This window comes from Myxocyprinus asiaticus, chromosome 49 (assembly GCF_019703515.2).
Source record: "Myxocyprinus asiaticus isolate MX2 ecotype Aquarium Trade chromosome 49, UBuf_Myxa_2, whole genome shotgun sequence".
Taxonomy (NCBI): Eukaryota; Metazoa; Chordata; class Actinopteri; order Cypriniformes; family Catostomidae; genus Myxocyprinus; species Myxocyprinus asiaticus.
In genome coordinates, this window is record NC_059392.1 from 8,071,329 (window position 1) to 8,083,801 (window position 12,473).

General features: G+C 39.0%; 1 protein-coding gene and 1 pseudogene across 1 annotated transcript; both read right to left on the reverse strand.

Moving 5' to 3' along the window:
• Window positions 1-730, reverse strand: part of LOC127438069 (disintegrin and metalloproteinase domain-containing protein 10-like) — a 34,127-nt pseudogene extending 33,397 nt beyond the window's left edge.
• A 1,782-nt stretch (window positions 731-2,512) lies between these two features.
• On the reverse strand, window positions 2,513-11,941 carry LOC127438303 (scaffold attachment factor B2-like). The gene is made up of 21 exons (XM_051693799.1): window positions 11,654-11,941; window positions 11,118-11,205; window positions 10,271-10,335; window positions 9,957-10,184; window positions 9,570-9,623; window positions 9,447-9,483; window positions 8,278-8,716; window positions 7,862-7,908; window positions 7,649-7,746; window positions 6,829-6,978; window positions 6,639-6,736; window positions 6,507-6,550; window positions 6,338-6,420; window positions 6,096-6,241; window positions 4,473-4,769; window positions 3,935-4,069; window positions 3,723-3,765; window positions 3,536-3,636; window positions 3,292-3,347; window positions 3,102-3,156; window positions 2,513-2,987 (listed from the first exon to the last, which is right to left on the reverse strand). Exons 1-21 carry the CDS (start codon window positions 11,804-11,806, stop codon window positions 2,867-2,869), a joined length of 2,538 nt encoding a protein of 845 aa, XP_051549759.1. The 5' UTR covers window positions 11,807-11,941; the 3' UTR covers window positions 2,513-2,866.
• Window positions 11,942-12,473: the final 532 nt, after the last annotated feature.

Sequence of the window (12,473 nt, forward strand, 5' to 3'; positions counted from 1 at the left end):
GTCTTACCTGTGAAATGTCCTCTAGATAAAAGATAAATCAGCAAACAAATCTGGGAAGAATTCAAACGTGTGGCTATAATGACTCCTTCTTAGCTCACTTGGAGCTTGGAACATACATTGAGAGAGAGGAATGTTTTTGGTTTAACATGCCTGAACTATAATGTGGTATATTCAGATTTGTAGATCTGTTTTGAAGAATGAACGCAATTTGGATGCAATTCATAAAGTGTAATAGGAATACTTAATGAGTTCTGCTTAGGGAGACATGTTGTGTATGTTTGTGCTCGGCATTTCTGTTGTAATGTTAGGTATAGTGTTGGGGTAGTACAATGAAATTGTTCTGACAGGAAAAGGGTCCCCCACATTCATGTTCTGTCAAGGCTTCAAAGTGGAATTTTTCTGCTGGGAAATGTCCAAAACATTCCATTGTTTAGTTGAATGCAAGTGAGAACAAAAATTCTCTTGGGTGTATGGTATAGTAATTGAATTTCCAGCTCTGCTCAGGTTCTGCTCCAAACGTCTTGGACCATCTGTGTCAATGTATTTGCAGGAGTGAACATGTGCCAGTGTAAACAGCCGAACATCGTTTAGACTTGAAACAATGGGCAATGTAATTAGGACTGAAGACAGCCAACAATTGTTGGAAAATACTGTAGCTCTGATTGAATTGTAGGGTGCATACTTTTATGAAGACTCCCTTGGCACATTTCAACATCTTGATGAAGAACATTTTTGAAGTGTTGAAAGATTTATGGCATCCAGGCCTTTCTGGGCATGTATATCTGAGCCTGACTCCGCCCCCAAACCCTACTTCCTGGATGTGATTGGCCAGTGGTGCAAGACATGTTCTAAGTTTGTGACATCATTCACTTTGGGCAGGGGTTACTTTAGGACATGGTAGAATTGAAACATCAGACACCAAATTCTCCACCTCCCAGGATGTCATCTGTTATGAGTCACTGAAGACCAATGGAGTCAAACCAATAGTTCTTCCTACGAAAACCAATGCTCCTCAGGTCTTTCAAACTTTATTGTACATTTGAATTTGGTTCATTGATCTTATCATTTATATCTTTATTGATAACTACTCTTGAAGAGGGTCACAACCCCCCTAGACATTGGGGGGGGGGCACATGCCCCTGCCCTCAATATTCAGTTCAATGGTCAGTAGCCTAAATATGGGGTTTTCAATGGCCAATTCTTGAATTTAAACCTCTGCTCCTCAACATAAGACCATTTGGCCTAGTTACATCCTTGCTATTGAAAACTTTCAGGATATTTTAATCATAATGGCTTTATTAAACAAAAATCATTAAACAAAATCCCAATAAATTACAATGGCAAATTAATGCACAATATCCCCTGTAGAGTTTGTCAATCGAACGCATTAACACGCACAATCTAACACGATTATGCTTAATAAAATGGCATACGGTCAAGTAAACGCCTTAAACAGCTTTCCTTTATCGGATAAGGTCTTAAACAGTTTAAGCACATTGGTTAAACCAACTGATACAGATTTTTGCCCATTACACCAATTTCGCACAGTATGTTAACGGGCGTTCTTACCAGTTTATCCAATGTGTGCAGGTGTTGTGTGCAAGCCTGTTTACGTTTACACGTCAAAAGCAGAAAATAATCAGATTATTTCAAACCATTTGTAAACAGTTTATTGTAGTGTCGTATCTTTTTAAATAGGTGATTTTGGGTAGTTATCAACGTATTGCTGTGCTTGTAAACACGCTCACTGATTAAACCGATTCAGGGTAGTAATTAAGTGAAAAAGCAGAGTGGGGACAACATAGTCCCTAACTTATACAATAAGATTTGAATAATAATATCACATTATTTGAGGATACACACCAAAATTAAACCTGGGTTATGTGAGATAGGAAGTTGGGGGTTATTGATATTAGTGACCTAATAATCTAATGATTAAACTTGCACAATGAGTGACCTTTAGATTGCCTATACATGACATTTGAAATCATGGAAGTGCTTCTATTAATAAAGAACTGGAGCACTCATAAGAGTTCACTGGATTAAAAGCCACAATTCTCCAATGCTATTTGTAAACCAAGCCCTGAATAATCAAGATGTATTGGGCAATTTTGTCAAGCAGCAGGTGGACATAATTCCAGTCTTTTACACACTCATGTTGTAAAACAGCAGATATTATCTCATTCTGTTAATAGCAGTGAGAAAATCCATAGCTAAGTCTACAGAGAGATGTTTGTCACAGACACAAATGATACCTCAAATTGTTTTTTGAGCAACATATAGCATCCCCAGCATCGTGGTAGAGAGTTTTACACAAAGTACCCTTTAGATTATTTTCATAAAATGTAAAAATCTAGATACATTCCTGCTTTGAGTTTTTCAATCATGTGCATGTTCTGACTTCTGCCATTATATCTCAATACCCTCCAATACTATTTTGCATCAACTGCAGTGTTTGTAGACTAAGAGCGCCAACTAGTGGCAAAACAATACTATCATGGACAACAAGCACTCAAAGAAAACTCCACAATTTTATTGAAGCACAATCAAAAAGAAGTGAACATCAACAAGGTCATAGTTTTAGGACAGGTTTAATTTCTGCAAACATTCCTGAGCATTCACCATGTGTTACACAAAACAGAAAAAAAAAGAAAAAAAAAAAGACTAAAATCTATCAAGATGTGGAATGGAGGTGGGGGGGGGAAATCAAAATAAAATCTCAAACACTATCTTTACACAACATAATCAATTTTCTCTTGCCTTAACAGTATGAAAAGAAAAGTGGACTTATAAAATACAATTACAAAGCTCGATCGGCAATGTACAAGCTGCAAAGTGTAAAAGACACAAGGGAAGAGGTTTTAAGTTAGTAACGTCGACCAAAGGCTCCGCCTCCCTGCATCCCGCTGCTCTGCATAATCTGGTTCGGTCGGTTTAAGGCTCCAGAGAGAGACGGAGATGCCCCCGTTGGCAAGTACCCGCCCCGGCTGAGGAGCAGACAAACAGCCTTACGGTAAACACAAACTAAACTCTAAATAAGCTTTGCTGCCATTATTCTCACATAAAATCCAGAAAAAAAAAACTATTAAATCATAAAATACCTTGCCATTCCTCCTCGTGCAATGTGACCTGGTCCTGGAACACCTCGGTCGGCTCCTAAAAAGCAAGGTAATATACATTAAGAGAGGAGAATATATGATATCTTGGAACTTCCAGGCATATTTAAAAAGTAAAAGGCAGAATTGTTATTTTGGGAGAACCATCGCTTTAACTGATGTTTGTTGGACAAACCTTGCCAGTTTCTGTCCCCATCCATTTTACGCCCAGGTTCCCAGTCTCTGTCACGACTACAAACAAAAGGCATTACCACAGCAAAGGTCATTGCTTGCATTCCAGTAACAATGCAATTTATTAAGCGGAGACAAGTATGATTTTAGGAATGTGGATAGTCTTAACTTCAGCAGTAAATGCAGATAAATCTCGATAATTTAAAATGAAACCACATCTGGCTATTAGACCTGACAAACCGACTTACCTTCCAGGCACTGGCCTTGTAGGATTCATTCCACGTTTGTCATAGCTGCCACCCCAATTATCACGATTGTCCCTGCCGTGCCTGTCCCGATCAGACAAGTGCTGTGGATAGAAAACAAGAGAAAGAGATCAGACAAGGTCCAATACTAGAGCATGAAAATGTATATCTACAAGGGACTTTTTGTTACCTGACTGTCTCTGTCCCCTGACAATCCACCTCTGTTGTCTCTCCTGTTCATTAAGGGACGTAAATGAAAATTACTATGGTATATAGTGGTGTACGATAGAGTAAAATCTATAGTCAAATGCACAGACAGAAGTTGAATCACTGGGTGATGTCAAACAAGTAGATGTGCGTCTACAAAGAAATGAGAGCTTGGAAACAGGAATTCGGTATTACCTGTCCATCATCATGTCCTCCTGATGGCGGCTGCGATCTCTGTGGTCAAAATCTTGGTATCGGTCTTGCCGTCCAAAATCTGACCTTCCATAGCGATCGTCCATGTTCACTCTCTTCACTTGCCAGTCGTCTTTTCTGTAAAAAAAAATAAAAAAATAAAAAATTATGGGCCAATATTTCCTGTGTCTCCTTGGAAAATGCAGGACTTCAGCGACCCCTTTTGCCATCCGTTTGTTTTTTTTTTGTTTTTTTTTTAGTGGTTGAAGCTGATCCCAGTATCCAAAGAGCAGGGTGGCCGATGACCAATGTAATGCCATATTGTATATATATTTAATGCTAGCAAATAATATGTACACATTTACATTAAAAGCATTTACTCTCAAGAAAATGTCCACTATTCATGGGCAAGGCTGTCAATGGATTTAGGAACTGACGACATCCATTGGCCATAGTTATCAGCTGATGCTGATAATCTAAAAATGGCCAAATATCGGCAGATAAATTGGTTTATCACTAGCACCAAGCATTTCCGACATACCTGCCATCCATGTCATATGGCCTCTTGAGGGGACGTCGGTCCTGTTCATAACGCAGTTGCTCCTGCTGCCGCCGCAGCTCCTCCCTCTCACGATGAATGCGCTCCTGTTCACGCCGGCGCTCAAACTCCACACGGAGACGCTCACGTTCCAGGAACTCACGCTCCATACGGTCGGCATCCAGCCTCTGCTTCTCCACCTCTAGCCAGTTGCGCCTCCTCATCAGCCTGTCTTTCTCCTCCCGCTGCCGGAAGAGACGGATGCGTTCACGCTCCAAACGGCTATCACGGTCTCGCTCGCTGCGATGTCAAAACAATAAAATAGATGGGAAATTAGTTGGAGAATGGTTTTATTTTAAATTAAGACAAGAAACTGGACCAGAATCTATTTGTATCTACATTTATAACAGATTAACAAAAAGTAATCAAAATTTAAGTTGTTGACATATTTCCATTTAAGGCCATGCCCACACATCCATTTTCAATTAAAAACTGAAAGTTTTCAGTTTCTTAACGTCATTGTTTTCCAATTATTTTCCAAAATTTTCTGCAGAGCATCTTGTGTGCGTGCATGAATGGTAGCAAGTAAATGTGAACTTTTGTACGAAATGAGTTGCACAAAACAGTTATCACATTTTTGATTAGTAACCAAGAAATTGTGTGGAATCTTAAATATTTATTATATTATGTCATACATTTTTCAAAATCCTGAAACTTTATTTCCAGGTGTCATGCATATTTTAAATGGGATTCAGAAACCCAGATGAGTTTATTTTTACTCTTAACCGTTTAATGTAGTTTTTTTTAGAATCATCATCATTGTGGTTTAAGGTGGGTGTATGCTGGTGTCTTATTTACATCATGTTTTGTTCTGAAAGCAAAAAGCAACAAATAAAAAACAAAAATGTAGGCTGTCTTCCGCTCAACCGCGCAGCGCGATCCAAACGGAAGCATTTACTTGGGCAATTCATTGAAAGTATAGCGCTGCCTGAATTGATCTGTGCTGCTGGCTCGTGATGTGCAAATTGCTTGCTCGTACAGTGATAGTCTGTTGACTATACCGTAGTCTCATCACACTTTAGTGTTTTGCCTCCCATTCAGCTCATAAAAACACGCTCATTATCATGAGGAAGGATTCCATAAAGAGGTAGATTGGCAAGCCTACTCCTCTCTCACTGTTGCCAATGTTACCAACCACTGGCCTAAATCAATGTCAGTATTGTTCAACCACCAAATAGTTGAGACTTATCTCTCTGCAGAAAATGGCCTTTTCCCAATCAGTGGGCATTTTCAAACCATTGAGATTCCCTACTTTCATTGGAAAGTTTAGAAACACCCACCCTGGTTTGGAAACGCCTACTTATTAGTAAACACCCATTATTGTTCTGCAGATACCTATACTTAAACTAGTTGGTTAGTAAAATTCTAAATGCACCTCCTTTGAAAATATTGCCACGACAGCCATCAATGCTGCTACTTTTGTAACAAATTCAATGCAATTAATTCATTGTAATGTATTCCAGCAGAGCATCTAGTTAGTTATATGGTGTTACGCCATGTTTTTTTGCATCATTTACAGCTACATTTGTTTGTTATTTTTGTATGACAAATCAGCGTAAAACTTACCCAGAGTGTTTGCGTCTCTCTACCTCTCTGATCTCTCGTTCTTTCTGCCTCTGACGTTCCCTCTCTCGCTGTTCTTTGATCTGATCAAAGGACAAAATGTCCTTCCTCTCTTTGCTGGAGGACGTGCGGTCACGACTCTTGGTGCTCTGCGGCCAACACAAAATGATTTTAACAACATTTGAAAACCATCCTAAAAACAAAGTGTATGAGGAAGTCAAAACAGTTGAAGCCACTATACATACTCGCTCTTTGCTTTTGGTTTTCACGCTAATAACTGGCTCTCCTTTTGACTGGTCCATCACGACAGTCCTTTCACCACCATGCTCTGTAACAGCAAGGATGAACCATGAAGACTTGTGTACTATGGCAATTTACTTAGGGTACTAACAAGGCTGGATGAAAGCTTATTACCTTTGCCATCAGAGCCTTCAGTCTTCTCATCCTTGTTCTCAGATCTGTAAGGATGTAACTCTATTATGAGGCTGTTCCAGTTATTAGGTATGCAAAGATTTATATAAATACCAGGGTTGAAGTATGGCTTACGTCTCAGTCTTGGAGTCAGTGGATTGTCTTCTGTCACTGCCAGCCTTTTTACCTTCACCTTTGTCAGTAGGCTTCTTTCCGGCTGGTTCATTCTTGGCCTAAATGAAGATAGATCAATCAGTTGAATTTGACTCTATATCAAATCAATAATGTTGACAGTCACCATATCACCAAAAAAAATATCACATACTCTTTCAACTGATATCATTCTGCCATGCAGTTCGGTTCTGTGCAGATGACTTATGCACTTGGTGGCCTCCTCAGTAGAACACATAGTGACGAATCCATAGCAGCGAGCTCCTGGGCTTCGAGCGTTTGTTACTACTTTAGCGCCAACAACCTGTTAAAAATAACACATGTGGATATCAGGACATTGTAAAATTAGTACAACATAATGTTCATCCATTGCACATTTAGAAGTAGGTATGGGAATCTTAAGGAATGTAAGGATTCTGATTCTGATCGAAGCTCTGGTTCTTTAATGACTGTACATACAATTATTTTAGTACTCCCAATTTATCACAACAAAACTGTTCCAAATGTGTATCATTAAGTACACATTTATCATATGACCAGTCTGTAATTACACTGAATTAAGTCTCACAAATAAGTACACATTAGCAGAGTAAAGGCCAAAATATACTTCGGTTTTATTACACAAATTTCATCCGCAGCACACTACACAGACTACTGCAGACAGTCCGTACTGTACTAAAAGAGTATCATAAAGCAGTCAAAATACACCTGCATCAAACGTGTCCGTACGAGCACGCAGTCAAAACACCATACTTTAAAAGCCGAAGTGCTTGACCTACCACGAGACAGACCGGCACACAGAAAATAGAAGTAGACCGTAGGCCTTTACAGTCTAATTAACAGTCTTTTTGACCAATTCATTAAAACGGACATGCTTATGAGAATCTGTTGTGAAGAGCACTAGGGATTCCCAACCCTAGTTAAAAGTGCCTATTAACCACGTTTTCCAACTTGTAGTTTGTTCAGTTGCAGACCTTGCCATATTTGCTGAACAGATTCTTCAGATCCGTCGCTCTAGTGGTTGAAGAAAGTCCACTGACCCAAAGGTTCCTTCCGCTAGCACCAGCGCTACCTAATGGGTCCCAAAAAGAAAAGTCCAGCAGTAATATCTAGCTCTTTGCTTGGCCCGAGAGAGGTCAAAAGTAGTCTTCATGTACAATAGCGAAGACTTTTCATTGCACACCCACCTTTTTCATCTTTCGACTCCGGCTTGCTTGATTTATCCTCGTCACCACTAGAGAAAAAGAAAACGCTCTTATAAGAAATTGAATTGGCGGTTTGAACGCGATCACCAATGTTGATTATAAATACCTACCTAATGAGGACACACAACCTCAGGCAGTGAACAAAGACTTAACATTTGGATACTATGACTTAAGTATTGAAGCCAAATACACTAAACATACCACTGCCTTAGATGGCAAACCAAATTTCTGGGAAATTACTTTTTGGAAGAAAAAAAAGAAAAAAAAAGAAAAGGGAAATGACACAATGGTATACGAAATGCGCAATCGATTACACTTCCCAAAAGCACCCATACTTGTTAACAAAAGGAGCCAATGAAACAGAAAGCCATTGTTCTAGTAGACAGAAAGCAACAAACCTCTTTGTCTGATCATCACCCTGTACAGAGGACTCTTTGACTTCTGAAGACTCAGCAGGTTCAGTCTTGCTTTCCTCGACCCCTTCTTCTTTTGACGCACTTTCCGAGTCAACTGCGATTTCAATTTCACGCAAACTCGTTTCATTATCATTAGCGGCCTGAGCGGAAGTGCTCTCGGTGTTCACCAAAGTGTCCTGAATGTTTTCTTGGCCGTTGCTTCTGGATTCAACTTTGTTTTGCTTTGCAGTGTCAATGTCCGCTTCACAGGCCATCGATTCTGCTTCCAAATTGCTGGCGTCATCAGCGTTAGAAAGGTCGTGCACATTGTCTTCCTCTTTGTGAGACTCCAAGACTGAAGATTCTTCCACTTCAGTCGGCTCTTCAGTGAAGTCTTCCTTAATCAGCTCTGATATACAAGACCCGGCTACTTTCTCACTTTCTACGGATTTAACAGGAATAGAATGGCACAGAGTTTAATCACTTCTGAGACAATGCAATGGTTATCGTGGAACTGGCAAGGCTGCACTAGGACGTGACCCAAGCAAAGGCAAGCTAAACCCTATAAAGAGACTGGAAAAACCAAAGCAAGAACAAGCAACCAGCTTGCAGACAACAGGTGATTTTGTTTCAGTTCACCTGCCCACAAAGCAGAGCGTGTTGTCGACTAGATCCAAGTGTCCATCGTTGGCTTGTTTAGAACTTGAAGTGTCCATGATATGGAAGTGCTTTGTGCTTGCTTTATTGGAAATGTGATTCTTTTGAATCAAGCAAATGGTCCATTAGTGAAATCTCCAATTAACAAACTTGAGTCCTACAGCGATTTTGCTTGAGTGTGATCCATTTCTTCTCATCTTCTCTTTGTTGTCTTCTTTAAGCAACCTAGAAACACTTGGCATCTGCAACAACCATTTACACCAACCTAACGTACTAACTGAAACAGATTACTGGCTCTCTGCTTATCTGAGACTTCTTTGCAAAAGCAAATTTTTTTTTAAAGTGATTTTACCATTATTAAACAAAAATCATTTATGTCTATTATCAGCAACACGGAAAGTCAGTAATCAACTTTGGATTTCCAGTCTCTTTCCCCGAGTTACCTGGTTCATTAAAACTAATGGAGCTTAAAGGCTTCACCCTGACTTTAATGCCATTTCTGCCCCATACAGTACCTTTTTCATCTTCACGCCCATCCTCTCCATTATCCTCCTGTTAAAGACATAACATTAGTCAGACGAACAGAAGCACAAAAAACATTTCTAAAATCTATATGTTCAAATTGCATTCTTGATTACCTGACAAGTGGCTTCCTCATTTTCCTCCATGTTTGTACCACTGGCCTCCATTTCCTGTAAGCAAACAAATATTGAATAAAAATTCATACAGTTTGCTTCAGTGGTGTTACAATAGAACAATAGGGTTCCAGAAGTAAAATTCCCATTCATGTTGTCCATAAACTAGACCTACCATGAGATTTAATCCTCTTTACAAGCCACAAGTGCAATTGCAACATATTTTTTATAGTCAAATTACCATTGAAGAACTACACAACCCATAATCCTGTGATCACCCACTACAGTACCCGTTCCAATGGAAATTAAATTTGTGGCCAAAGAGCTCAACAATCTCTATGGAGAAAATGAATGGGAGAAAGTGTGGCGCTATATAACACGCTATCTCACCTCCTCCAACTCAGATCTGCTTATGACGGCATCACTGGCATTTGCCGTATCAACTTTTTTAACGTCATCTTCCCTTAAACTCTCTTCATTCGACATGGTGTCTTGAAGCTCATCATCATATTCATCTCCATCGCCCCCACCTTCATTGCCCATATCGGCTTCATCCAGAACACTCATGTCCATGATATCCATATCCTGAAGGTTCTCTGGAATAGCATCTGATTCGTCCTGAAAGAGGTGAAGATGTTAGTTTTGATAAAACTGCAACCTGTTATGCATTTAATATACACTGAGAACTTATAATTTGAGACCACCTGGCCATCAACGGAGTCCTCCTCAAGGGTGCAATCTTCAGGTTCGTCACTGTCTTTGCTTTTTCCTAGAGACAGAAAGGAATAATTATGATTTCAAAACATAAAATGGATACACCGAACTTCGTTTCCACACCTTTGGACCAATGAATTTCCATGACCTTCTTCGTCACTGTGAAAAAGGAATCAAATTATTCAGACTTCTAGTGAATCATTTATTCAACTGATTCATTAAAAAGAACTGACTCAAAAGAATGATTTCCTCACAAATTATGTATAAATATGGTTTGCAAGAAAGTTTAGGCCTAGTAGTAGAAAACTGTATATGGATTATAGAAACTTGATTTAAAGGTGCACACAGTAACTTTTGTCTTTGTGTCATTTTGGACTTACACTGACACCTAGAGGCTTGGATGCAGCATCATTTAAAATCAATAGTTTTCAGTTTCAGATGCCATTGAAGAAATTTAGTATTCACAATCAGTCATAATTACTTTAATCAATCAATGAATGAAAGTGTCAAATAACAGGACGGTTACTGAGATTAAGCGAGTAGTATTCGACTGGTCATGTGATTCTAAAATGGCAGCCCCCATGTGCGGACCCTCTCTATGTAGAATAAAACAGCTTTTATAAGGTTACTGATATGACTGGTGTCTTCATTTGAATGTGAGTGCTCATGATTTCCTACATATATTGCAAAATACAATTCATGTCTTTAGGAGTTACACATTTTTAATGAGGAAAAAATTATTGAGTGCACCTTTACGTGCCTTTCTATGACTTTTCCAGGTCTGTAAATCAAAATTAAAATAAACGAATAATTCCAATGTTTAAACTCTGCTTTTACCTTTAGGAGTTCGTCGTGGTGTTTTCTTGGGAGTTATTTCAAGGTGTACAACAATCTCATCTGGATTGCCGCCCTCTTCTTCAATGGCCTGAAGCGAAAGTGAGAGATATGTAATTAAATACATCAAGCACACTTTTATCGTTATCCATTTCCCTATTGTGTACATGTTCACAAGAACCCATCGTTTTTATTTTTAACTCCCCATTCTTTTATAGTAATATTACACAAGCCTTAAACTCACAACCTGCAGAGCATCTACTATCTAAAACAGTCCTTATGCATATCAAAAGAATGAAAAAGGAACACAAACTGAAAGTAATCGTCCATATACCTCCCAAAAAACAAACAAAACAAAAACAAAAAAAATCAAGAGATTGATTACTCTATAAACCGCACGCATTGCGTACACCCCAGCGACATTAGACTATGCAAGACCTTGCTTATGCCATTTTTTGGACTTTATACTAATCCATCGGGAGTTGCAAAGAGCTAAAAGGCATTTTGTGGCTATATGGACATATCTGAAGCTCTCTTGCCTTTTTGAGTCTCTCTGAAAGCAGGCTTTTATTTCCGCTGATGTCGAGGTTTCGGCGTTTCAGTTCGGCCTTCAGATCGATCACTCTCAGCTCCGATAACTTGCGAACTCCCGCCTCCGCGAATCCCACATCTGCTGTCGACGAGTCTGACATGCTTTCAGGTTTAGAAAAAGTTACGGTGGATGTTGGATTACGAATATCTTTTCCCCCGCGCGCACACACTCACCGGATTTCTGATGCAGCGCGATTAGCAGCGTTTCACGCTCGAAGCAAAATGGCGTATTTCTTCGGTGCTCTGCGCATGCGAGGGGGGAGGGGCATGATTCTTTCGGCGCATGCGCAAAGACGGCATCGTGGGCAAAGCCAATGGTCGTTTTGACAGAAGCGCGGGAATATTGTGGTATTGCTGGATATATTTGTGAATTTTTATATTTCGAAAATGTGACAGTAATTGACGTTTTTAGCGGGTAAAAGACGTTCCGAGTCGCACATATATTATTTAAGATAGCTTATTTTTCTCCGCTGAAAACATAAACTAGCCTAAACTGGTTGCTGGTCTTATCTGGGGGGGGGTAATATAATATATATATATATATATATATATATATATATATATATATATATATATATATGTGTGTGTATGTGTGTGTGTATGTATGTGTATATATATATATATATATATATATATATATATATATATATTCCTGTTGTGTATTCTATATATACTTTTATTTTCTATTCAGTTTTTATTTATTTATTTTTTATTCATTTGTTTATTATTATCTATGTCTTGTTGCTGTTTTGTATTGTTGTGCACTGG